The sequence below is a fragment of the Phodopus roborovskii genome, unplaced genomic scaffold (assembly GCF_943737965.1).
Source record: "Phodopus roborovskii unplaced genomic scaffold, PHOROB, whole genome shotgun sequence".
Classification (NCBI taxonomy): domain Eukaryota; kingdom Metazoa; phylum Chordata; class Mammalia; order Rodentia; family Cricetidae; genus Phodopus; species Phodopus roborovskii.
In genome coordinates, this window is record NW_026126459.1 from 29,429,062 (window position 1) to 29,455,582 (window position 26,521).

At 39.6% G+C, this 26,521-nt stretch overlaps 2 protein-coding genes across 3 annotated transcripts in view; one reads left to right on the forward strand and one right to left on the reverse strand.

Annotated features, from left to right (window-relative positions):
- Positions 1-16,250: 16,250 nt before the first annotated feature.
- CUNH2orf88 (chromosome unknown C2orf88 homolog) lies at positions 16,251-16,553 on the forward strand. The gene has a single exon (XM_051190167.1). It carries the CDS (start codon positions 16,251-16,253, stop codon positions 16,551-16,553), a length of 303 nt encoding a protein of 100 aa, XP_051046124.1.
- Positions 16,554-20,579: 4,026 nt separating this feature from the next.
- Positions 20,580-26,521, reverse strand: part of Hibch (3-hydroxyisobutyryl-CoA hydrolase) — a 70,897-nt gene continuing 64,955 nt past the window's right edge. For both annotated transcript variants that reach the window (XM_051190130.1, XM_051190129.1), the window contains exons 13-14: positions 24,296-24,329; positions 20,580-21,461 (exon numbers count right to left, since the gene is read on the reverse strand). In XM_051190130.1, coding sequence (XP_051046087.1) covers positions 21,346-21,461; positions 24,296-24,329 — 150 coding nt within the window. In that variant the 3' untranslated portion in view covers positions 20,580-21,345. The remainder of the gene's footprint in view (positions 21,462-24,295; positions 24,330-26,521) is intronic.

The following is a 26,521-nucleotide window of genomic DNA, read 5'->3' on the forward strand; positions in this document are numbered from 1 at the left end:
TCAGCCTCAGTGTCTTCTGTAACATCAAGGAGCCAGAAGTGTTATTGCCTGAAGTCCTTTGGGGCATGAGTTTTGCATTGACAATCCATTGTAGAACAGGATGAAATAATGGTTCTTTTGTTATTCTCTTGTGGCTGTTACATTCTCTTGGGAATCACGCAGACAGATGCAGGCATCACATGGAACCAGTGACAGTGATATCTAACTGAATAATGGCCCTGTTTGGAGGCCCCTGCTTCTTTAAAGTATAAGAAAATGGAACTTCAGGATGTTTTGAAAAAACAAGCGTGTCAATTGTTGTGAATGGAAGGGTAGAAAAAGTGCAAGATGGGATGCATTCTCAAATCTGTAAGTACTCCGGGGCACTTTTGCTCCGCATGGCACGCTCACAGTGCCAAGTACTTGATCAGGTGGAGTCTGCTGGGTAGAACTGCGAGGTGTGGCGCCTGGGGTCAAATCAGGTTTGACTGCTAAGCGGGCACCAGAACAGCAAGCTTTCTCTCAGAGAGCCAGGGCCAAGCTGCAGGAGGTCACCTGCGGAGTCCGGCGCCACGCTGCAGTACCGGGAGAGCTGAGCGTGCTCCCACGCGCCCCGAGATCAGGTGATGTCGCAGCCCAGGTGGCTCCGGGGAGGTGGGGCAGGAGAATGGAGTGGCTAGCTCATTTAGCTTTCATACTCGGTGGTCTACATCTCTCTAGGGAGGTGGCGCCTCGTGGATAGCGTGCTGGGGATGGGCTTTACGAGCAGTGGCCCTGCCCTTTAGATCTCTCTGGTTGTGCCTGGGACTCAGAGCTGTGTGGAGGAGCCCCTGGCGGTGCCAGCGCTGAGGGCGTGCTCGGTAACTGGGCTTCTCCTGGCTCCACCTGCAGGGTACCACCGGCCGGGCGCGGGGCGCGGGCCGCGAACCTGCGAGCAGGGTAGGGCGGGAGGGCTGCAGGAGGAGGAGCCGGGAGCACGACCGAAGGACGCAGGCCCTCCGGGAGCAGCCACTAACTTGACCCAGCTGGTGTTAGCGAGGCGCTGTCTCTGCAGCCCGGCTATACTGCTCCGGTTCAGGCTGAGGCTCCCGCCCCGACACCAGCTCCCTCCCATAGCTGCGCCCTCCCCGAGCAACTTCCGCCCGGGAGCCCCGGCTGCGGCAGGGGCATGAGGCCCGCCGAGCACCCACACCAAGGCCATACAGACCTGCGATGGCTGCGCAGCTGCCCACCCGCTATGTAGGGTAAGTGAACATCTGGGAGGCGGGTGTCCTGTTCAGTTGCTGTGACCTTTTGACTTTCCGACCCAGGAAAGCTGGAGTTGCAGGAGTTAATTGTATTTAACATTTCACAGCCAGCTGTCCTGGATAGTTCTCAGATCCTAGGTCCCTTAATTGAGCCGTTAGCTCCGCCCTCCCGATCTTGTTGGAGCTTTCAAATGAAAGTATTTCATTGTGAGAAGCAGGTTCCCTTCCCACCTGAAGAGTGAATGAAGGCTTTCAGGTAAAGGACGCTACATGTGCATGCCAACCTGCCAGGCTTGTGCTGAGTGGCGCGTGAGGAGCTGAATGTTGGTGTCTGTACTCTTGGAAGCCGTGGGAGGCTGAATATTGAAGGGAAATGATGCAAATAAGAAAGGTGTAAAGAATAGATGGGTGGGTGGGTTCCTCAGTCGCTAGAGAAGGCTCTGAGAAGCAGGTGGTTTCCCTGTCTCCAGTCTGACCCCTTCCCGTCCTTAACTGGAGCTCATATAACATTATAAACTAGTGAATAGCCACTAACTGCTGCCTATCTACATCCGATGGAGATTTTTAGGTAAAATTTCAGGGGATTAAAGACTCTGCTTCAATTATGGCAAAACAGGAGTCAACATCAGCAGATGGACATTCTATTTATAGTTCCTAATATAGCTACCATTTGTGCATAGATGGGAACAATGTTATTTAAGTATAGCAGAATGGTTCTAGAAAAAATAGCGACTTAGAATTTTACCTTTTTCTTCTCTCTTTCTTAATAACTTTAAGAGCATAATTGGATAATAGAAGGGTACTTTAATCTCGTGGTCTGCCCTCCAGTCCATTTCAGTGTGCTGTCCACACCCCACTTCTGACAGATACCAGGTTTTGACTGGCCACTTGAGTGTCAGGAAGCACCCTGTGTTTGGAGGTAACATCCTGTGTCCGTCAGCAAGGCCATGTTTACTCTGAGCTGACAACAGCTTCTTGGGACCTGTGCCTCATTATTCCTGCCCTAACCAACAACCTTCCAACTTACTGAGATTACATGAAAGAACTCTTCTTTTTGCAAAGGAAATCTAAAACTTTCATCTGGAGTCCATCCCACTCACTCCCCTTTCCCAAAATAGAGAAAAGAGAGAAAGAAAGGAGAAAACAGTAGAGAAATGAAAGGTTTGAAGGGAGTTTTTGTTTCCCTGGCTGTAGGGAGGTTAAAACCGTTAACCCCCACAGTGCACATAGGTGCTCAGAAGACACCACATACTTTTCCTTAATGAGTAACCAAAATCGAGTTAAATATACCACTTGACTGAAAAGGTCAAAGACACCCTTTATTTGTTGTGAGGAAGACTTTATTAATCTTTATTGTGCAGCTTTGTGCTTCTTGAGTGGAACTCTTTCTCTTTTGGTTTATATTACTTTAAACTTCTAATTTTCACTTTAATAGATATATTTCAACTTTGATTCTGACATTCATTTTGTTAATTCTTCACATTTGAGAATGCCCAGCATGGCTCCTTTTGTGCTGAAAGCTGCACAGTTAGGAGCCCATGGCATGGTAGAAATGGCTCTGGGAGGTTGAAGTTTGAAGACTGATATGTACTCCATTACAGATCAGTAAAATGAGGTTAATGCCACTCACTTTCAGGGTGATTGTTGAACTTCAAAGTACTGAAAAAGCCAAGCACGAGAGTGGCTGGAAAATTTCCAGCCACTAGTTGGTCCCTAGTAGATACTAGTGAGCTAGATGAATTCGGCACTTGTTGTTGTAGTTTGTTGGTCTTTTCTGTAAGGATTTCAGGAAAGGAAAGTTTAATCAAGTTCCTTGCTGGAAACAGACTCTGGTTCAACTCCTGAAGCTTCCAACTACTAGAAATACAGACCACTACCCCTGCCAAGCCTGGCCCACTTACATCTTTAATTTTACCTGGGAAGTACAAATCAAACTGTTCTTTAGGGGTTGGGAATTCTAATTCACTTTCTCCTGTATTTAGTATTAGAAATTAACATTGGGAAAAAGTTGTGCAAGTGACTGCAGCTTTGAGACATTCCCATAGGTTTCTGGGATATTCTGGTGTTCATAACTCCAGGTTCTCTGGGGTGCTCAAGTCTGAGTGATGGGAGTGGGAAGGCATGGACAAGTTACCCCTCCAGCGTGTCCTTTAGTTCTCTCTCATCTTTCCATCCTTTCCAACGTGATGCTCATAAGGCAGGGAGACAGCTGATTTCCTTCGCTAATTAATTAACACAGCATCTGCCTTTGGATGCGAGGAGTCTGTTAACTGTGTCCCTGTTCCAGAGCAAATACACAATGAAGAATATACACCAAACTGGGGTTCAAAGTTTTGGCAACTGTAAATAACTCTAGACAGCATATGGCATAGAAACATTATATTTTATAAATTCATTTCTTAAAGAGTGGAGAATCCACACATTTTTCACAAGGGGCTGAAGGTAAACAAATCCATGACACACGGCAAAGATGCAGTGATGCTATGGAGTCCTGTTAAGTAGAGGTGTATGTCCTCTCTGGGGGTATCTTCATCAGAAAATTGTAAATATTAACAAGGCTCAACTCTCCAACTCTGCAGCAGCCTTTTTATATGAACAGTCTGAACAAAGAGAATAATGCCAAAGTCATTGCTTATGCCCAGCATCTAACACACTGAAGACACACGGGTTTCTGGTGAGTGGCCACACTTTAATAAATATTTGTGACATGATTTGACACAGGGAAATGTTCTGCGCCAAAGAAAAGACTGCTCCCCCTGAGGAATGTTCTCACCAGTCCTCAGTTCATTAACAACAAACTCAATAGTCTAGACACCCATGCATGAGGATTCTATAGAAGAGTCATGGGAATTCTGGGAATTCTGTAGAAATGAGTTGGGGCTTCCCCATCCTTGAAGATAGACTATGGTGCAAGTAGGGAAGTGGGGAGAGGGTGCTGGATGCAGATAAGGAGGAGAGGGGGTGTTTCAAGTTAAGGAAGGACTAGAAGAAGGAGATGGACATGGACACTGAAAGCAGTCCAGCACTAAAAAAGAGGAGATGCTCTTGCATGAGTGAGAACTCCAGAGCTTTTATATGCATCTCAGTAGACCCTTCCTCCCCCTGGAGCACTATCCCATCAGCCACAAGCAGCAGATGTGGTAACTCCTGAAGAAAGAAGTAGAGAGCACAGCATCATGAAAGAATTCTTAAGCTTTAGTAAAATTTTCTGAGTTCTTGGTCTCTGACCTAGAATCCAAGTACATCTGAACTCTGAGTTCTCTTGTGTCTCTGCACTAGAGTAATGCTATGTTCAGTGTTCAGAATTAGATATACTGCTGCCTGAAGTTAATTGTGTGCTCAGCACTTAATCCCCTCTTATCATTTGCACCTCCTACTTGTTCTAAAGCATCTGAATTGGTCTCACTGTGTAACATAATGCCTAAATTGAATTTAGAGGAAAGACAAGAAGTTCTTTAGCTGTCCTATGTCAGTGACTATAGAATCACTTGAGAATCCAACTGCTAAAAAGCATTGTGATTTTAAAAAAAAAAAAACTTAATCATATGTATAAGCAACGTATGAATACAATGAGCCTTTAGAATTGGGTCTGAGGTTCTAGATCATTCTTTAGTAACTAATTAGTGAGAAACTATGTCTCACTTTTCTTTAGGGCATATTTATAATGTTGGAGGAACTAAGACAGGCTGAAGTTCAGTATTTATCCCCATCAGTGAGTGGCCAGGTAAAGCCTGGAAGGGCTAAGGGACACAATGCTGCTTGGATGATATGACATGTGAGAGAGGTTTTCAGCCAATTCTAACTTGCAATTCCAGAATTAATGCTGACAATCTTGTATTATAAGTCTTTTCATAACAATAATTTTAAGATGTAAATCACTTGAAATGATGAATAATTTGATGTTCCTAGGTTTAGGAGATACTCCAGAGAAAAAGGGAAGGAGAGGGACACAAAACAGCTCTGTTCCAAGAGTTCTAGATCTTTCACACAGAGGACCTCACTTGATTTTCAATATATCTGTGATAGATCCTTGTTGGTTTACACATAAAACCAAGCCCCCCTGATCCCTAAGGACCAGGCTTGCAAGAATCTCAAAAATTGTCCTTGTGCTAAGCAATGCCATCTTCTCTACCTTACACTGAGAAACTGGCCCTGAGTGTGAGTGCATAGGAGCTGACTGGTGGACAGCCACAGGCTGTATGCATCCCTGGAGCCAGATGAGGAAACTATGTAGTGTTCTGCTGGTAACCTTCAGACAGATCAAGATTGTATATGCATGTTCTTGCTTTTGCTTTTTGGTGAAAAGAAACTTTAAGTGGAGTCTACTTGTTTAACTGTGCTATTTGCTTCTCTTGTAAATTTATAGTCCAAGTGAGTGATTCTCAATATTCCTAGAACAAAGACCCCATGTATTACTCAGTTTTCTGTGGGTCCTTACAAAAATAAAAGACAATGGAATTTTGGGGTACATTATTAGAGGACAAATAATGACAAATATCTGTTACAAACTCAATGACATAGTTTTTTAAAAATAACAGGTATTTTGTATGCCTTTGTGTTTAGGGAGATTAGAGGAGAGAGAGAGAGAGGAGAGAGAAAGAGAGAGAGAGAGAGAGAGAGAGAGAGAGAGAGTACATGTGCCAGAGACAGACACTATCTCTTCACCAGTCATTTGCCATCTTTTTGAGATAAGTTTCTCACTGAGCCTGGAGCTCACTGGTTCAACTAGACTGGCTGCCAGCAAGCTCTAGAACTTTCCTGTCCCTGCCACCCCAGTGTCAGGGTTCTAGGTGCACCTTTGTCTCTCTTTCCTTTGTTAAGTATGTGGTACTGCAAGTTAAACTCTAGTCCTTGGGCTTGCATGACAAGCATTTTCCTGAGCCATCTCCAGAGTTCCTTCAAGTATGTTTTTTAATGAATTAGCATTTTAAGTATATTTACATCGAAACTGATACAGCATAAATATACATGTACAAGACCTGTGTGTGTGTGTGTGTGTGTATTTGCATTAATTCAAGGCAGAGCCCACTGTAAAGTCAGAATGTGAAGCAGATAGCTTCACAGAACCCTGTGAATGTGATGCAAAGCAAGCCAAGCATAAAGCCAATCTGCACTTTAAGGGTGGGCTTTCAGCTGGTCTAAGCCTGCCATCTACCTGACACATACGACTTGTGGTTTCTTTTTTACTGTGTTTTGAGACAGGGTTTCTCTATGTAACAGCCCTGGCTGTTCTGGAACTTGCTTTGCAGACCAGACTGGCCTCAAACTCAAAGAGATTCAACTACCTTTGCTTCCAAGAGCTTTGATTAAAGACATGCACCACCATGCCTGATTGAGCTCTGTGTTTTGTTGTAGTTTTTAATTATTGTTTTTAAAATAACTTTTCCTTGCAGGTAGCTCCCAACTTTGGGCCCTGCCTTTTCCCCCACCAAGCTGTGGAAATTTAGGCACTGTCAACTATGCTTGGTCTTACTAGGTCACTTTAGACAACTGACACAAGTTGCTTTGTTTATTGATTTCTGCCTTTTTTTATATCATTTCTGTCCCTCTTACTTGGAATTAATTTTTCTTTTTTAGCATAAGGTAAAAATTACATGACTAATATAAACTTGGTTGTTACAAGAATTCAAATCTATACAATTTTCTTTTACATTTAAAGATTCATTTCAGAATTTTAATATATTGTAGCTTTTATTGAGCTGGAAATATATTTAGTTCCTTTACAATCTCTTCTTCACTCCATGGGTGACTTAACAATGAATAATTACTTTCCAAATATTTGGAACTTTTCTGGATATTTTATTATTTTTAAAATTTTAGTAGCAGGTCAACTAGGAAATATGTCCTGCGGAATTTCAAGCCCTGACATCTGTTAGACTCTTCCTTTCCCAGTCTAGCATAGTGAGTTTCCCTTCAGCTCGTGACGGGAATGCTGTCATTGCTGAACCTCTGTTCAGTGATGGCTGACTCAGGCTGGACTGTGTTTAAAGTGTAGCTCCTTCATTGGTCTCTAGATAATCCATTCCTGCTTAAGCAATATAAATCTCCCCACTTCACTGTGGCTTATTTCCTCTTTTAATTCTGCCAACTATCAGTCATGTATGTATTCATGTTTAAACTGCACCTCTTACAGACAGAATATAGTTAGTAGTTCTTCTAAAAGACACTTTGGGGTGAATTTTAGGTTCACAGAATAATTGAGGAAATAGAGTCCTCAGACATCATGACTATATTCATTTATTTCCCAGACTATCTGTGGCATGGAGTGACAAGTGTGTTTCACAAGGTTTTAACAGTTTTGCTGCATCATGACCACCAAAAGCCCACACTTTATATTAGGGTTCACTCTTGGTTTTATAGAATTAATGGTTTTTGACACATGTATAATCATGTATACTCATTATTATAGCAACATATGAAATACTTTCACTGCTTTGAATATCATGTGTTCACCTGTCCATCCTACCCACCTCCACAATTCCTGTAACCCTCTCTTTTTATTGTTCCATAGCTTTGCCTTCTTTTAATGTCATAGAGTCGGAGTCATATATAATCCTTTCAGGCTGGCTTGATAACTCATTTCTTTTTAATGCTGAATACTACCCCATTACCTAGATGTGCCACGGTGAATTCATTGATCAACTGAAAGCTGTCATGGTTGTTTCTGAGTTGTAGAAGTTATGAAAAAGACACTGGGCTGTACAATCTTATGTGGGCCTACATTTTCATTTGGGTGAGTGCCAACCTGTGTGTGGGATTGCTGGATCATGTTGAAAGATATGTGAAGAGATGCAAGACTGTTTCCCAAAGGGATTACATTACTTTGTTTTATCACCTGCAATGCACAGAATTCTGTTCCACATTTCACTCCATTTAGTGCTGTTTGGACTGTTCACTATTCTTTTGGGTTATCCTGTATCTCCACACTGTTCTGACTTGTAAGTCCCTCGTGCCATACGTTGATGATTTTCTTAAATGCTTAGCTGCCTTCTGTGTATTCCTCATTGAAGTGATATTCTGCACATTTTGATCAGATTCTTCAGTTTTATTATTGAGTTTTTAGAGTTCTTTGTATATTTGGATTACAGTTTTTTAAGAAAAATTATATTTTATATGAGTGTTCTGCATATATACCTGCACCCCAGGAGAGGGCATAAGATCCTATTATAGATGGTTGAGCCACCATGTGGTTGCTGAGAATTGAATTCAGGACTTCTGGAAGAATAGCCAGTGTTCTTAACCTCTGAGGCATCTCTCCAGCTACTGGATTATAGTTCTTATCAAAGCTTTTATAGTGTTTTCTCCACGTCAGTGCGTGGTCTTCTCATTTTATTAAAGTGTCTCTTAAAGAGCAGAGCTTTTAATTCTAGTGACACCAAACCATCTTTTATGGGTCACGCCTTTGGTGTTATACCTAAAATGGTAACCACTAAACCTGAAATTATATAGCTGTCTTTTTTTGTTGTTGTTGTTTGTTTAGTGTGTCTATGTGTGTGTTGTGCTATAGAAGCATTAGGTTGTTAGTCTACAAACTATTCTGAGTTCATCTTATTTTGTTTCTTTGCATGTGTACATTCACTTCTCAGACTATTTGTTGAAGACTGCTTTCTCCACTTTTCTGCCTTAACCTCAAATAAGTTGACTATACTTGCTTAATTTGTATTTAATTTATCTAGTGGTTTTTATTTATTTATTGATTTTTATTTATTAATCCATTTATTTGAAGAATACTAATTTTTCCATTTGTAAGTGGTTATCAGTTGGAGATAGCTTCTGGGTTAGGGATGGGACTTTGTGTCTTCTTCTCCTCTCAGTGCTTAGATCCTTAGATCCCATGTGGTACAGACCTGTGCAGGCCCTGTGCATGCTACTTCAGTCTCTGTAAGTTCATATGTGCATCACTCATTCGTACTGTGTTCAGAAGGCCTTGTTTCCTTGGATTTTATTTTTTGACTGAATAATTTGTATTTAGGAATTTTAGTCTATTTTGAGTATTTTTTTTAATGGAAGGTGTTCATCTCTCCTCTCTGCATTTTAACTGTCCTTTTGAATTTGAGGTTGAACAGCTCATATATTAGTCAAGACTCTACCAAGGAGCTGCACCTCCAGCCCTTTCTTTTTTACATGACCTTTTAAACACATGGTGTAAGTTTCCTAAGCAAGGTGAAAACCTAGCATCTTCTTGCCACTGTCTCCTGAGTAGCTGCGAGTGCAAGACCTGGCTCACTTTTATTTCATTTATAGTGTTTTTGTTGTTGTTGTTGTCTTCTGTGCTTCCCCTTTCCTGCCTTCTGAGTCCAAGGCATGTCATTCTTCACAGCTTGGATACTGAATGATACAGAATTATATTCCTCGTGGCTGCTCTGTTTTGATTTTTAAATTTTTCCCTCTCATTTTTCAGATTTCAGTAACTCAATGGACAACTCATTTTAGATGTTAAACCTCTGTTTTCCTGAATTTATATTTTCTTTTAATTGTACAACATCAATTTTGCTGATGAGTTTAATCATCATTATCATTTTTTCCTTTAGGTCCTTGAATATACTTATTTGAAAGTTTGAATAAGTACTATTAAATTCTGTTAATTGTCAAATGCTGGGTAATTTGATGGTCTAGCAGTGTGCTGGGTAGTTTTATGTCAATTTGACATAACCTAAAGTCATTTTTTCAAGGAGGGGACTTAAACTGAGAAAATGCCTCCATAAGATCTGGCTGTGGGTAATCCTACAGGGGATTTTCTAAATTAGTGATTGACATGGGAGGGCCCCGGCCATTGTGTAAGGTGCCATCCCTGGACTGTGGTCCTGGGTTCTATGAGAAAGCAGGCTGAGCAAGCCTTGAGGAGCAAGCCAATAAGCAGCACCCCTTCATGACTTCTCCCCAATTTGCTTTAGATCATGGTATTTCATCATAGCAATAATAACCCTAACTTAAGGATAAACAACTATCATTTTTTCTTGACTTAGGTCATTCTTATTTCTCTGCATAACTTTTGTAATCTGTTTTTTTTTTTTTTTCCTGGATGTTTCATATTGTGAATAGTTTGGATTATGTCATCTTTGTTTCAATGGCGATTTTATTCTTAAGTGGGAATACTTCTGTTTTGCCCATGCCCATGATTGGCTGCCTCTTTTTAGAACTGAAGTCTTCCTGGAATATGACTTTCTCATTTATGTGTTGTCTGTGACTGTTTCTGTGCTATGATCACAAAAGTGAGTACTTGCAGCATATGTTGTATGTGTTTCAGTCTGTTCAGACTGCTTCAATGAAATACCATAGACTGGTTACAAACAACAGGAACATACTTCTTAAGGTCATGTGCTGGAAAGTCCAGTTCAACCCAGACACCAATAGGTTCAGAATTTGCAATCGAAGAGCTCTAATTCATAAGTGCTGCATTCTCTAGTAGCAATGGAAGGCAGGAATTTTGAGTTTCTTTATAAGGTCGGTATTACACTAATACTATTTCCCAGAGTTCCCACTTTAAATACTGTCATGTGAGGATTAAATGTCAATATGGTATTGGGGGAATGTGCACAAGTGCTGTCTAGAGCAATGGCTCAGAAGTCTAAGCAAAAAACCGTCTAGTTCTTTAAGACCTTTGCCAAACCTTGTTCTTTTTGTTTATAGAACTATCTGTTCAAGTCCCAGGCCCACTCTTCATTTTCTTTCTTTTCTTCTTTTTCTATGTTCTGCTATTAACCCTGCCAGATGTGTAGCTGGCAAAGATTCGCTCCTACTCTATGGCCTCCTTCACTCAACTATTTCCTTAACTGTGCATAGCTCTTTAATTTTATGAGGTCCCGCTTCTCAACTAATGACTTTAATTCCTGGGCAAATGGAGCCCTGCACAGAAAGCCCTTTACTACACTTATATCTTGCATGGTAATGCCTAGATTTTCTTGTAATGGATTAAGCATTTCAGGTTTCAAACTGGGATATATGATCCCAGATACTGGTCTGGTTTCTTCCTTGGCTATCAGTTTTCCAAGCACAATTTATTGATGCTTCTACCTTCTCTCCAGGGTGTTTTTGGCCTCTTTGTCAAATGTCAGATGGCTATAGGTCTATGTACTCATGTTTGGGTCTTCTATTTTGTACACTGGTCTATATGTATGTTTTTATGCTAGTACCATGCAGGTTTGGTTTGTTTTCATTTCAAAGAACCGGTTCTTAGACTCATCAATTCTTTATATTGTTATTTCACTAATTTTGGCTTTGATTTTTATTTCCTGCTGTCTACTAAATTTGGGTTTGTCTTTTATTTTACTAAATTCTCTAGTTGCATCATTGCCATTTATTTGTGCTACTTCTGGTTTTGTCTTGTTTAGAATGTAGGCACATAGAGCTATGAAGGTTCCTACAAGAACTGTTTTTTTTTTTTTTTTTAATGTATCCCAAAGATATTGTTGTTTTTATTTCCATTTAGTACCATAAACTTTTAAAAATTTTATCATGATACCTTTTTTGACCAGTTCATTATCCACTAATTGGTTGCTTAATCTTCATGAATGTTGCACATAAAAGAAATTTGTTTGCTTGCAGTTTTAAATTTTATTGCATAACAGCCAAACAGGACACATGGAACTATCTCAATTTTTTTTTTTCTGAATCTAAGATTTGTTTTGCATCTTAGGATGTGGTCTATTTTAGAAAAGCATCCATGGGCTGTTCAATAGAAAGTATATTTGGTGTTTGGGTGGAATATTCTGTAGTTATCTATTAGGTCCATTTGATATATTCCTCAATTTTTTGTTCAGGTATCAATTGGGAGAATGAATTATTGAAATAATCTACTAACATTGGGTTGGTATTAACTTATCTTTAATTTTAGTAGGGTTTTTTGTTAGTTTTTTTTTTTTTTAAGAAATTGGGCACACCAGAGTTTGGTACACATATGTTAAGTATTGTAATATCATCTTGGCTAATTGTTACCTTGATTGGGAATGAAGTGCCCTTCTTTGTCTCTCCTATTTAACTCCTGCTTCTTTTTGGTCCTATTTTCTTAAAATACTTTTTTCCATCTTTTCAATTTAAAGTGGTGACTAAAACCAAGTTTCCTGTAGATAACAAAATGAAGAATTTTGTTTCTTAATCCACTTATGTTGCCTATGTCTTTTGATTGGAGAATTAAGTCCACTGATTTTTGAAATTATTATTCAAAGGTGTGTATACTGCAGTAATTTTGTCAGCTTTTTTTCTGTTTCTTAGTCATGCTTTGTACTTAATTATAGCTTCATTTGTTCTCTTCTTAGAAGCTCTTGGCCATGTGTATTCCTCTCTTCACTCTGAAGTACTGCTTCCAGTATTCTATAGGATCATTTTGCTAGACATGAAAGTATTCTGTTTATATCATAAAAAGTTCTTTTTTTTCTCCTACCATTATGTTAAATAGCTTTCCTAGGTACAGTGGTTGAGGCTAGCCATCATCGTCTTTTAGAACTTAGAATATGTTGCTTCAGGCACCTCTAGCTTACAAAGGTTCTGAGAAATAAGCTGTTATTCTATGTGACACGAGCTTTTTCTCTTGTAGCTTTCCACACTCATCTTCTGTATATTTAGTCTTTTAAGTGTGATATCTCATGAGTAGATTCTCTTCTGGTCTTGTCTCATTGGTGTTCTGTATGCTTCTTATATCTGTATATCTTTCCTTAGTTTAAGGAAGTCTGTTTTCATATTCTTGCTTAAGATTTGGTCTATGCTATTGACTTAGGATTCTTTTCTCATCTATGCCTTTAATTAGAAGATGCTGTCTTATCATGGTATTCCACAATTTCTGCATGTTCTTTTCCTGTGGTGTTTTTTTTTTTTTTTTTTTTCATGTTCTTTGCTTCTGTGGTCTAATTCCTTTGTTTTCAAAATCTGATATTCAACCTTCTATTTAAACCACTCTTTATAGCCTTCCTCTGAGTTTTCTAATTGGGATGCTTCATTTTCTAATTCTGTCTTCATTTTAATTTGAGTCTCTTCAATGCTTCTGTCTGTTTATTGAATGCCCTTTTCAAATCCTAGTTTTTATCATTTCATTCAGCCTTATTTTTGTGGGGTTTTATCCCTTTGAACATTACTCATACAATTTTCCTCTTTATATTCTTTTTCAATTCATCAAGCTGTTTTTGTCTTCTTTAAGCTTCTTGAATTCTTTGATGAAGTCTGTTTGTTTGTCTGTTTAAGATCTGTGTCCTGCAAGACTTGTAGTAAGACCATACACACAATAAGATTGAAATGATTCATTACTCCGTGGGCTTGTTTATGTTATAACATAGTTATATGCCTGGCAGAATGAGACCATAAAACTTCCATTAACAAGCGAAGGGAAAGAAGCTTTTTACTAAATCACACCGACTTATCATGAACATATATAAAAAGCAGTACAAGGAAATTCTACTGTTTTCTGCTATGCCTTCTTGGGTATTGAACTGAGGTCTTCAGACTTAGCCAAAAGCTATTTGAATTCTCTGCATTTTGAAATTATGCTAATGCAATTACTCATTATGGTCCTGCTTACTCTTTATGATGAATGCAAGATATTTGAGCACCCAATAATACTCGTGATGGTCCTGATTATTGCTTGAGACTCAATCAAGACATTGTTGATGAAGTTCGAATAACATATTTAAAAAGTTATATGTGACAGAATACTTGATTGCTTAGATAAGATTTCATAAACCTACAAAATGAATGGAAATTGAATTAACTAATTTTTATTCTTCCACAAAACGTTAGCTGCTTTAAAATGCATTTCTGCCAAACTGTCCAAGTCATTGCTTTCACACCAAAAACATAATGATAGAGCAAGTTGCTGTTGATGCTAACTGAGATGTCACATATATCCACATCAGTAACCAGGTGTTCTCAAAATCTACTCCTCGGAAGGGTTCACCTGTTACTGCATTTTGATGTTGTTTTGGTTAAGCGAAATAAAAGCAAAACTTGGGGAAAAAAAAAAAAAAAAAGATCTGTGTCCTGGGCTCAGTGAGGTGATTCTTAGTAGAAAACATTTCTGTCATGCTTACTTAGTGGTAGAGACTGAGAGAATCATTAAGAGAAAATCCAAATATTTAAAGAAAAATGTACAGAAGTAAGTTCAGCAAAGGTTAACTTTTCTAGACTTCTTTTATTACAAACGGTTAAAAGTGAGTATACATACAGTAGCTTTTACTTTCAGGGATCAGTTGTCTTAAAAACAATAACCTTCATTTATGACATTTTAGGGTTCCTTCTAAGATCAAATAAGGTACTATGGACAGGGATTGCTGACTTCATCTGTCTCCCTAATGTAGTCACTTATATAAACCCTAAAGTCCCATCGTAATTCATTCAACAACAACACCCATTTAAGATGCAAAGGCATACCACAGAGTATGGCCTACTTCATGTTTAAACACCAATAAGAGTAGGATGGGGATAATTTTGTATAAGAAACCTTTACTTTAAAATAACTTCATAGGGAGTATTTCATTCAGAAGTAAAAAAACAAACCAGATGGCTCCTGGGTGTCTGTGCACACAGATATGAAGGGCATCATTCTCTTCTCACCTTTAAGTTATAAATATCTGGCCAGGGAACAAAGTCTGATTTGAACAGCAGCCTCAGATGTGTGGGTTCATGGGTTGGTGGCAGGAGCAAACTTTGCTTTGTTTTTCCTAATAGTAAGGATCAGGAATTAGCAAACACTTCCTGCCAAGGACCAAAAAGTAATCATTTTAGACTTTGTGGGCCTCTTCAGTCCTAACTAGCTAGTCTCACCATTGTTGGCAAAAACAGCCTTATAGACTACAGCCAGGATTTCTGCATCTTCTTAGAATTCCCATGACAGCGCCCCTTACCAGCAGGAAGTAGTTTGAGAAGAACGACGCCCAAATTCCCAAATATTGTCTACAAATGTTTGTTTTCATTTAAATGGACTTGGTTATATAAAAAAACTTGAAAAAAAATAAAATAAAATTTTTTCAGGTTAAAAAAAAAAAAAAACAACTCCTACACAATACAAACAAATGAGGCCTGTGCTGGTAAACTTTTGTTACAGAAACACATTTTTCTTTTGTTTTTGTTTTTTGACATTTTGGAAGCAGTAGTAAAAGCCACAGCCTGCACAGCTTTGGGCAAGTGGCAATGGAGAATGAAGAAATGGCAGACACACACACAGAAAAGCTGGGATCTAAGGGCTATTTTCTGTGCAAACTGCTAACATCCACACTCCAACTGGAGGAAGACCTTGTCATTTCCATGAGTCTGAGGCACTGGGTTCCTAGACAGCAATGCTCATGGCAGGAATGCTCATTAATACAGGAGTATATTTGCTGCCCAAAGATGACACCATCAAATTAAATGCTGAATAAAAATGCCCAAATTTCAAATGGTTTTCTAAAGGACTGACTTTAAAACTGCCAAATTAAATTTGTGGGACACCCACCCACCCATGGAGGGAGGCAACAAAGGGAAAGAGGGAAGAAGAGAAACAGCAACAAAAAACACAAAAAGAGGGTGATTTGGGGGTGGGTGGTTGGTGGTTTGATGGTATGAGTAAGGAGTAAGAAGGTAATAGGGAGAATATGAGCAAAGTATATTATATATGTATGAAATTGTGAAGAAATAAAATAGAAAAAATGTACTTGAAATTCAGTCCAAGAATGATCACTTGTTACTGTAAAGTTTTACTCCATTTATTTTTACAAAATTTTCAGGAGCTCAAAGCAATGTTTGATGAGTGTCCTGTCATTCCCACTGACTGATTTATCCAGCGTTGGCTGATATGGTTGGTTGTTAGTAACTCCACTTTTCTTTCAAGGAACCAAGAGCTTCCACATTACCACATCATACAGAACCTCACAATGAAAACTCCCTTCTCTTGACAGGTAAACACAAGACGTGAAGAGTACTGAGAGGGACCAGTGGCTGCCAAGTGGCCTGAGAGGAAGCCCGGTCAACACCGTGTGAACAATCCTGCATTGTTTTCCAAAGATGCTGTTGAAGCTGTCTTAATTAACACACCTTGCCTATACTCTGCCAAAGCTCTACACCATGGGTTGCATGAAATCAAAGCAAACATTCCCATTTCCTACCACATTAGACAAGCTACATGAGAGTGAAGAAGCCTTTATGCCAGATGATAGCTGTCAACAAAGGACCCCTTCTCCAGGTAAACCTGGAGACCAAGAGGAAGTGAAGAAACTCCCAGAGCCCAGTGCTGTGGTCCTTGAATTTGCAGAGCGCCTGGCCAAGGAAATCGTGCAGGATGCCTTGCAGCAGTGGACATGTGAAAACATCAAGTACTACAACATCCCATACATCGAGAGTGAGGGCTCTGACACTGCTGTTGGGTGATGACACTTTGCTGTGCTCTGGATGTAGTCGGTGCTAGCTTAAATACATGAAATAAGTTTTAAAACTCCAACTGGATGTAAAACCATGTCTATGATATTGGTGTAGGAAGCTTATGATGAAATATAATTTTAAGCAGTTCTATGTTAACATCAATGTGTATCTGCTTGATCTCAAATTTGGGTCACAGCAAGCTGTCTGCCATGGCATGCTCTTCCTCAAGCAGTAATGGCATCACCAAAGAAAATGTTGAATAAAAAGTGCCCAAGTTCCAAATGGTTATTTTAAGGACTGACTTTAAAATAACTATTTCTGTAAATCTACACCAAAAAATAAGCCCAGAACATGAAAAGGGGTTTCCTTAAAATGCTTTGGTGAGGAATGGCTCTCCAGCCATAGTGACCCACAGCCTGTCAGATTGTCAACACCATTTCATCAGGGACTGCCCACTTGCTTCCTGCAGCCTCTAACCTACAATTAGAAAACCTCCAGAGAAGAGGCCCCCCTTGAAGGTTGTTCTTTGGAGGAAATTGAATTTGTAAATGAAAAGGGTAACTATCACACTAAGCCTCAGGGTCATGCCATGGCTGTTACTGGATGATTTAAACTTTGCACATTACAGCCATCTTTAAAGGATAATGTATGTCATGACATTAGTTTATGGCATTGAAATAAGCTCTTCGGTATCTTTTATCCATCATATCTTAAAAATGACAGAAGCCTAGTCTGCAAGGTGAAAATTACCCAAGGTGTCATGGCCCACCATGGATAAAGCCTCCCTGCAGTGCTGGTGCTGATATAGGAGCAGACATTCAGGGAGCTGTAGATCTCATGCACTACAGAGTGGGGTTTAGCAGTCACTTGTGCTCATAGGGCACTCTTAGCCATATAGTCTCCTCTTGAGTAAAGCACCTGTGTGGGACTTAGCAGTCATAAGGCACTCTTAGCCATGTTATAGAGAGGTTTTAAATTAGGCATTTTAAAACTTTCATATGTATATATTTTTTATTTTTTAAAGAACTCAACTGTATAAAGTTCAACAGTAAGATAAAACTTAGGACAAAGTCACTAGAGGAATGGAGCTGAGTGTCTACAATTATCACCAAGCTGTGCTAGACACTGAGTTTAACTAGACAGGAAATAGGTCCATCTACACAGCCCTTCAGTGGTATGGTTTATCAGCATACTTAAAATCCAAAACAACTGGAGAAAGGCTTTTGGTATTGTTAACGATATAAATAGGCACTTGACTATCAATAGTGAGAAATGAGGCCTCTAGTTTTAACACTAATATGCTGAAATCCAAGCTAAATAGTGTGAATCCTCCAAGTTTTAGCAGCAAAGGGATCGTTAAAGTGGGTGACAGGCCATCTTTTCAGTTTGCTTTTGGACACCTGAATACAAATATAGAGAAATTCTAATTTCACTAAGCCCTGGGAATCACAGTACTCCATTGCACTTGTAGTCCAATAGCTTACAGAGCTACAAGCAACCACTCTGTTCCTACAGCAATCTGCACATAAGTCCCATTAAGTACAACCTCTAGTTCATGAAGCAGCATAGTTTCCAATGTCTGTACTGATGATTCAGGCAAAGCTTATGTCATGAATTTTTTTACTCATTTGTTTCTCATATGAGGACACCTATTGCAAGAGTTCTTGTTATTTAAAATATATAATTAAACATATAAAATAATATGTATGTTGTTCAGAACATGACACAATCTACACGGGGATAATGGCAAGAGGGTTTGGGTTATATGTGAGTATTTCAACTTCAGGTTTCTTCTTTGTCTCGTGTTGATTCCTCAAGGGTGGAGCAGGGGTGTCTGCCAGGTCCACATCTAGCCAGAGGTCTGCTCCCTGCTTCGACCCCCTTTCAGGAACTGTGATGAAAGGTTTACATGAAGCAAGCACTATGCCCTCACCCTGAGTCAGGCTTTGTATATCAGCCCATGAACAAGGAACAAAAAAAGAGCTGAACAAACTTTATACCACGCGGGATAGTTATCAGGATATAGTTTGGACTTAATGAGGCATCTCTGATAAAGAATCAGCTTTCTTCATACCTTTATATGAAAAAATCTGATCTTCATTTGAGGTCTTTCATTGAGGAGGAGATTACTGGGGGTGAGGGACTCAGAAAGATGGATGACTCATTTAACTACTGGACAGGGACATGTGGAACATCAGTGCAAGGGCACAGGGACTGCTAGCAGCATATAGCCTCTCAGTGACAACTGCAGAGGCAGATCAGTGGAGGAAATAAATGTGCCAACTCTTTATTTACTAAAACTCTCAAAGTGCCCCAGTATTCTCCACTGTCCCCCTGATGTCTCTTTGGTACTGCTACCTTTTGATTACAGGTTTTTGATCCTACAATTCTCCCATCTTAGTTGCCTTATCAGTTGTTTGCAAACCACCTATGGTTGGTATCACTTAAAGCACAATTTTGAAGGGGAAAACATGATTATCTTAAGCCCAAAAGAATTTGTACCAAACTGTCTCATAAGCATCAAAAATAAATGCACATAAATAGCATGATATGCACATACTACTTCATCACCATTGGCATTTGGTAAGATGGGACGGTATGTTCTACATTTTATTATTTTAGAAATCAGAAGCTAGACATGTATAAATGATGTCAACAAACAGTAATGTATGTAATGTCTACACAAATATAGTATCTACGTGAAATGACCCAGCAAGCCATGTGTTTCCTTGGAGCCATAAGCTAGCTCTAAAGAATTAGCTGCCAGTTTACTCACAAACTCAAGTTTTGTTAGAAAATTCCCTTCACTGTAGGAGTTAACTCTGAAGTGATTTTTTTTCCCAAATATTTTTGTGAAAATGTTTTTTGTAACTATAATAAAAGTCCAATTGCAATTAGCTGTCAGTACGTATTTAATTGAAGCAAATACTTTTTGGTGCGGTTCACTGATGTTTCACATAAAGACTTCTATTCTGTACTGCTAACATGCACCAAGTGAATGAAAGTACACTTACACAGACAAGCTCTTGAGTTGCTAGGGTCTAATTTTGGAGCTTTAAGAACATAAATGTAAAACATGGTCAATACCATGGTACTAGTTCAGACATGCTTTGTTTTCTGAACTGTTAGGAAGGAAAGTTCTGCATGAAGAATAGATTAAGAGCTGAGAAAATGGAAAGCAATACCCTCGGGGCTGGAGCCTCCTCTTCCGTGGAAATGTGCAGACATGAGTCCAATGTGAGCCCAACTCAAGCCCAACGATCTTTTCAGTTTTGTTGGTTTTGTTCTTACCTCACTTTCTCCTGGTTTCTCAGGAGCCTGGGATGGAGGAGATATTATAACAAATTATAAACTAAATGATTAGCTAACTCTAATATAAAATTATTCTGACTTAAATCTGTCAGGGGCTGGAGCACTGGCTCAGTGGTTAAGAGCACTAGCTGCTCTTCCAGAGTACCAGGGTTCAGTTCCCAGCACCCACAAGGCAGCTCACAATTGTCCTTAACTCCAGATCCAGGTATCCAATGCCCTCTTATGGCTCTACAGGCAAATATGCATAACCAAACATAACCAAAAAATATTTGAAAGATTCTATCAACTTCCAGTTACTAAAGATGTTTCTATTTTAAAGTGCTTTTAACTTTTCATATAAAGGTTTGATGTAACATATAAAAAGCAAGGGTGTGTCTGTCTTAGAAACTGGAGTTTCTTAATTCCTCATTATTTCCAGGTCAGCAAATACTGCAAATAACAAGAGCAATGATTTCATTTCTGCTGGGGAGGTCTGTTCTGATGACCCAGAGAAGGCTGAGTTAATATTCTGGAGATGGAACTTCATACAACCTTTTTCTTTCCAAATAAGAATTTTCCTGTTTACAAAGTAACTCTTCTGCCACAGTGTTGTTTTAAATTCACTCACATTTTTTTTTTAAAGAAGTGCTTATAAGGAATTAACATACCCCCTTCAAATTTTAGGGTCTTTATTTTTGATAATTTATATGTAATTTGGTTAACATATAAACTACCACAGGAAGCTAAAGTCACCATTTTAATGAGAGCTAGTAACTCAAGGCTCTCTGAAGCTCTTGAGAATTTCCCATCTTTTGAACCATGGCCCAGCAAACCATTTCTGAAGATCACAGTTGACACTTAAGGCTTTGCAGGTCATACAGTATACGTCATGGTGTCTTAAGTGTTTCTATTCCTGTGAAGAGACACTGTAACCATGGAAACTCTTATAAAGGAAAACATTTAATTGGGGCTGGCTTACAGTTCAGAGGTTTAGGCCATTATCATCATGGCAGGAAACAAGGTATTGGAGAAGGAGCTCAGAGTTCCATATCTTGAATCCAGGCAGCAGATGCAAATGTGTCACTGGGCTTAGCATGAGCATAGGAGACCTCAAAGCTCACCCCCATGGTGACACACTTCCTCCAACAAGGCCACACCTCCTAAGACTGCCACTCCCTATGGGGGCCATTTTTTTTTTTTAACCATCACCCATGGTCACTTCCAGTAGCCACAGGTAACATATATGGCTATGCTGCAGGAAAGTTCTATAAACATTAGTGTTTGAACTAACTGTTGTGTCATGAAATACAAACACTGATGTTTAAACTTCGGGTGACCACTGTATCATAAAAATGTTAGTTTTTTTTTTTTTTTCATTTCCAATAATTTAGAAGTGAGAAAACTACTTCCTGTTTGCAGGCTGGATGAATACAGGCAAGATGCCAGACCTGGCCTCTGTATTATGTGTGCTGACCCTTGTTCCAAAATAAACCTGAGGGGTGTGGTCACCTCAGAATTTCAAATCATTGCTTCCCAGAGATTTAAAGTAACTATTCAAATCTTCATCAGTAACTTCATTTAAATTGGCTGGTTTCCACTTTGGACTCTGGTCTTTGTCAATGAGAACTGTCAAAAGAAGGCAAAGACATTAGCACATCTTTTTCTGTTATCAGATTTAACTACTAAACTGATAACTGTGTCTTACTAGGCATGGTTTTCTATTGCATGATTTTCTACAAGGTTTGCATTTAATAAAACCCAGTGAACTAATCTGGCAACTTAAGCATGGCTCTTTTGTCCTCAGACAGAACTATAAATTAAATCTCCATATTACAGGCCACTAAAACCAGTATTGATGCAGGTTGGAGGGAGGCAATGGAGGGCAGTAGGCCCAGGCTCCTAACCAGGCTTTGAGAGGGAAATCAATTACTTGAAGGAAAGGAATGGAGACTGATACACATAATTAAATGTAGATGCTGCCGTTTTACCAAATCCTATAGTATAGACAGCTTTGAATTAAAAAAAAAAAAAAAAAAAAAAAAAAGAATCAGACCACCATCAGATAATCACATCATCTTCTACTCCTATGTCATCACAGACATCGCTCACACATTACATCCCCACAGGATTCTAAGTGTAAGCACTTCAGAAAGTAAATAGAGAACATTTATTTTCTGGTGTTAGTGCACTCAGTTACACATGTGCTATTCGGGCACCTGGACGGAAGGTGTGCAGGAGCTCCATACTGTTTGTGACAAGTACATGTCAATCTACAATTGCAAACAGTTAAAAAAGCATGGTTATGGTAGGAAATCTCAACCATGCCTAAGGTATAGAACTTTAACAAAGAATGGAAGTGTTGGGCGGGGGAGATCCATGTTTGCTCTGTTGTTGTTTGGTGGTGACAGTCCAAGAATTGAACCTTAGGCAAGCTTTCTGTCATTAGCCTACATTCCCAGTCTTAAATATATAAGTTCTATAGAAAAACCCAAATAATTACAGTTGGAGCAGCAGTCTGAGAACCAAGGAAGAAGGATGGCTTGTCGCACAGATAAACTTTTATGTACAATTAAATGTAGACACTGGAGAAGTTATCTGTTTTTAGTTTTGCTCTGAGATGGGAGTTTCAGGTAGCTGGGGACAATAAGTAGGCATAAGTTTGTGTATTATGGGAAGCAGGTCAGAAATGGCTGTGACTCCTCCCCACTGAAAGCTTCCATTTCCTAGCCAGTGTCAGTGAAAGACTCGTCTTGGGGCATTCCTCCCTTCCGTAAGACTCACTCCTTTAAGAGGCTGGGTGGTAACATCTACCTCCTTGGGTAGAAGGGCACAGGAGCAAACACAAATCAAATCTGTACTGTGTTCTTGCAAGACAGAAAAGTGCTGCCCATGCAGAAAGATAGGCCTATGGGAGGGAGAGCTTCTAGCCCTTAGCTCTGCTGGCACGGTTCACTTTTATCTTCTGTAACCAGAAGGAACTTCATCCTAGATGTTAAGATTAAGGATGTTTAACAATCATCTCCCTAATTTGCTGATATAGCATTATAATTGTAAACTGCAGCAAGAATACTTAAACAGTCTTACTCCAGCAGATGCTGGAGCTACTTTCTAAGAGTCTATGCTGAAACAGGAGGCAACCATGCTGTCTCACTATGCAGCTAGGCCTGGTGGTACTTAATAAGCAAGTGCTTTGAGTTTTTTGCTGTTGCTGCTACTGCTGGTGGGTTTTGTTTTGTTTTCTTTTGTAGACAGAATCTCTCTATTATGTGGCTGTGGCTCGCCTGGTAGACCACAGAGATCTGCTTGCCTCTGCCTCAGTGCTGGGATTAAAGGAATGAGCCACCACAACTCCATTTTCATAAAATAACTGAAAACATTTACCTAAAACATCTAAAAATGTCTTATATTTGCAAAGGGACCATTATAATATTTAAAACTTTAGTAACAACTCTAAAGCAGTATGCCCCAGAGCAGAGACCATAATTCTGATCTGCATGCATCAAGAACAGCAGGAATTAATAGGAAAGATGCACACTTTGTTTTAATCACATAGCCACCTATGCAGACTCAAAACCACATGTCTCCCAAAATGACCTTCACCTTATGCTTATTTATGATATGTCATACTACAAATTAAGAAAACTCTACTACAACAACAATAGAAATTTACCAAATCTCAGGGTATAGAAAACATCACCTTGTACTCAGACAAATTCAAATACTTCTGGGGTTGGAGAATATAGGTCAGTGGTAGAGCAGTAACACACACACATGCACACACACATGCACACACCCGTGCACACACACACACACAGTGTCTGTGCTCTACTAAAATGATTAAGAAAAAACAACAAAAAATTGGCCAGTATGATTTGGGAGGCAGAGACAGGAAGAGACATGCAAAATTTAAGCAGAAGAAAACTCATATAAAACTTTATATTAGCTCTTTATGAACACAAGAACTACATATAAAAGGAATGGCTACAAGTTTGCTAGAGGAAAACAACATAAGCTTTTTCTAAATGTGCTACCTTGAGATGAGCAAAAATGTAACATATATGCTCTGCAGTGATGCTACCTGATGAGACATTAGGAAGTGGGCCACGGGTGCAGACACTGCCCGTTCATAAGGGAAAAAAGGAAGGAGGAACAGCTGAGGGCTTCTAGCCAAGAATTGATGCCCCTTTCAAAAGTAGCAGGGCACGTTTACAGGCGGCCTGATCTGACACACACATCAGAGAACAGTCCACGATGTGAATGTGAAACACTAGTGCTGGAGACACCTTTTCATATGACTGATAGACACACACACACACACACACACACACACACACACACACACACACACACACACACACACACAGTAACCATTCTAAAAGTTTCATCTTCACTAAAAAAGTCAATGAAGTTAACTGAGAATGTTCACAAATCCTCTTTCTGAAAGTCAGGGAGTCACTTACCTGCTCTAACGCCTTCATGGAAGTCATGACCTTCCTGAAAGAAAGCCAAGAGTGAATGGAGTAATTCTGGCACCCTTTTCCCATGCTCTTGCTCTCCCACCGGCCTCAACCCTCCATTCCTATGACTACAACCTTGACCATGCACTCAGAGACTACACCCCTCCATACAGCTCCCCTCAGACCTCCCAACTTGATTGGCTCAGGCAAGTCCGCTGAGGCGCATCTTAGCTCCTCCTCAGGTTGGTGAGGCCCTGCAACTCACTCCACCTGTGCTGCCTTTCCTTGCTCTTTCCCAGACCAGGCTCTTGAAACCACTGAATGGGCCAGTTGGTCTGGAAAATGTTCTTAGCCTGCAAACCTTTATACTATTCCAACAAATTCTCTACACTAGCTACATCCTCATCTACCTATCAAAACACCATAGGAATGTGAGTAATGTCATAATTCATGATTTATAATCATGTCTCACAGGCACAGAAAACAGCCCACAATCCATGACCACTCATTCTCAAGGTGATGTTCTAAACTATTTCTGCCTTCTCAACTTCTATCCTTCTCACTCACTTAACCTTCTACACACACACACACACACACACACACACACACACACACACACACACACACACACACACACACGTTCTCTGCACCTAGATCTGTGCGGCTGATGCAGCCTACAGGCTTTTCTCTCCCTTTCAGACTAAAAGGAGGAGGGGTCTCCCTTTCCCAGGCCAGTCATGTCTGCATTCCACTCTACATCTCCTCTGCCCTCCCAGGGGTTTTTCTTGAGAAGGGGTTCTACATTTCTCCCCTGGCATCACTGCTGGAGGCCACAGGACTTAAGGGGCTGAGGTCATGCAGTTCAAATACCTGTCACTACCACCAACTGTGTTGCCTTGAATGTAATTCCCTTCATCAAGTGGCTACATCAATACATCATGGGACTATTTTAATCTGTGTACTAGCGCAGGGACATACTACGTGTGCAGTGCTTGCAATGTGCTGCAATCTGAACCATCCACCTATAATTCTCTTTGGATAATTCCCAGTCCTTTATGACCATGTTATATCTCCCATCTTACAAATAAACCTCATGGTCCTAGATTCTATTTCAAGAAGAAAAGGCTGGATATATACATTATTTTCATTTCTTCACAGCCCACCTGCTGCAGTTCACATCCAGTTCATGCCATTCTACCTCCTGCCTCTGCCACTCTGAAATGGCTTGTTAATTCACTCACTCATTAATTATAAACTTTCCTCTTAACCATTGCCTTGTTTGTACAGATTTGGGTGTGTTATGTTTTCAGTCTCATTCAATTTTAGACATTTATTTCCTCACTGATCCATTTACTATTCAATACTGTATACCTTAACTTCTAAGACCTTATATATTTTCTATCACTGTTGATATTTAGCTTTATTCCTTTGTAGTCAGAAAAAAAATGCAAGGAGTTACTCCAATTTTCCTTTATTTGTTGAGACTTGTTTTGTATAATATGTGGCCAATTTTTGAGAAAATTCCCTAGGCTATGGAAAACAAAATGTACTCTCCAGTGTGTGGGTTCAATATTCTGCAGGTAACAGCCCCATTTGATGTTTAGTCCCACTATTTTTCAGTTTATTTTTAGATTGTATGTCCTTTAGTGAAAATGAGGTACTGAAGTCACAACTAATGTATTGGGGGGGGGTTAATCATCGGCTTTATGTCTAGTATCATTTGCTTTAAGAAAATAGATTTGCCAAGTTTGTTGTATATATGTTTAGAGCTATAATGTCCTCTCAATGGATTTTTTTTTTTTTTTTTGATAAGCATGATGTGACCTTTGTGGCTTCGGATTAGTTTTAATTCCAAGTCTCTTTTGTCAGCTATTAGGACAGCAATTCCTGTCTCCTCACTGTTTGTTTGGAATGGACACCTGTGACTATTCTTTCAGCCTGACCTCATCTCTCTTTGATAGTGATGCATGTTTCTTGGAAGAGGCAGAATACTGGTCCTGTTCTAAGTCCAACCTGCTAACCTGTGTCTTTGACTAGGGAGCTGAAATCATACTTGGGTACTACTGACAGGTGTGTTCTGGTTATCACACGTCAGACTTGATTTTGTAGTGTTTGTTTTCTTAGTTCCCTTGTATAACCACTGACATAACATGAATTTCTGTCTCCTCTTGTTATGCTTATCTTTCTCTTCAGTCTGAGGTGCCCTTCCACTATCCACTAAAGTGGTTT

Coding starts and splice junctions, on each gene's coding strand:
- CUNH2orf88 (XM_051190167.1), top strand. CDS start 16,251: ATGGGTTGCATGAAATCAAAGCAAACATTCCCATTTCCTACCACATTA.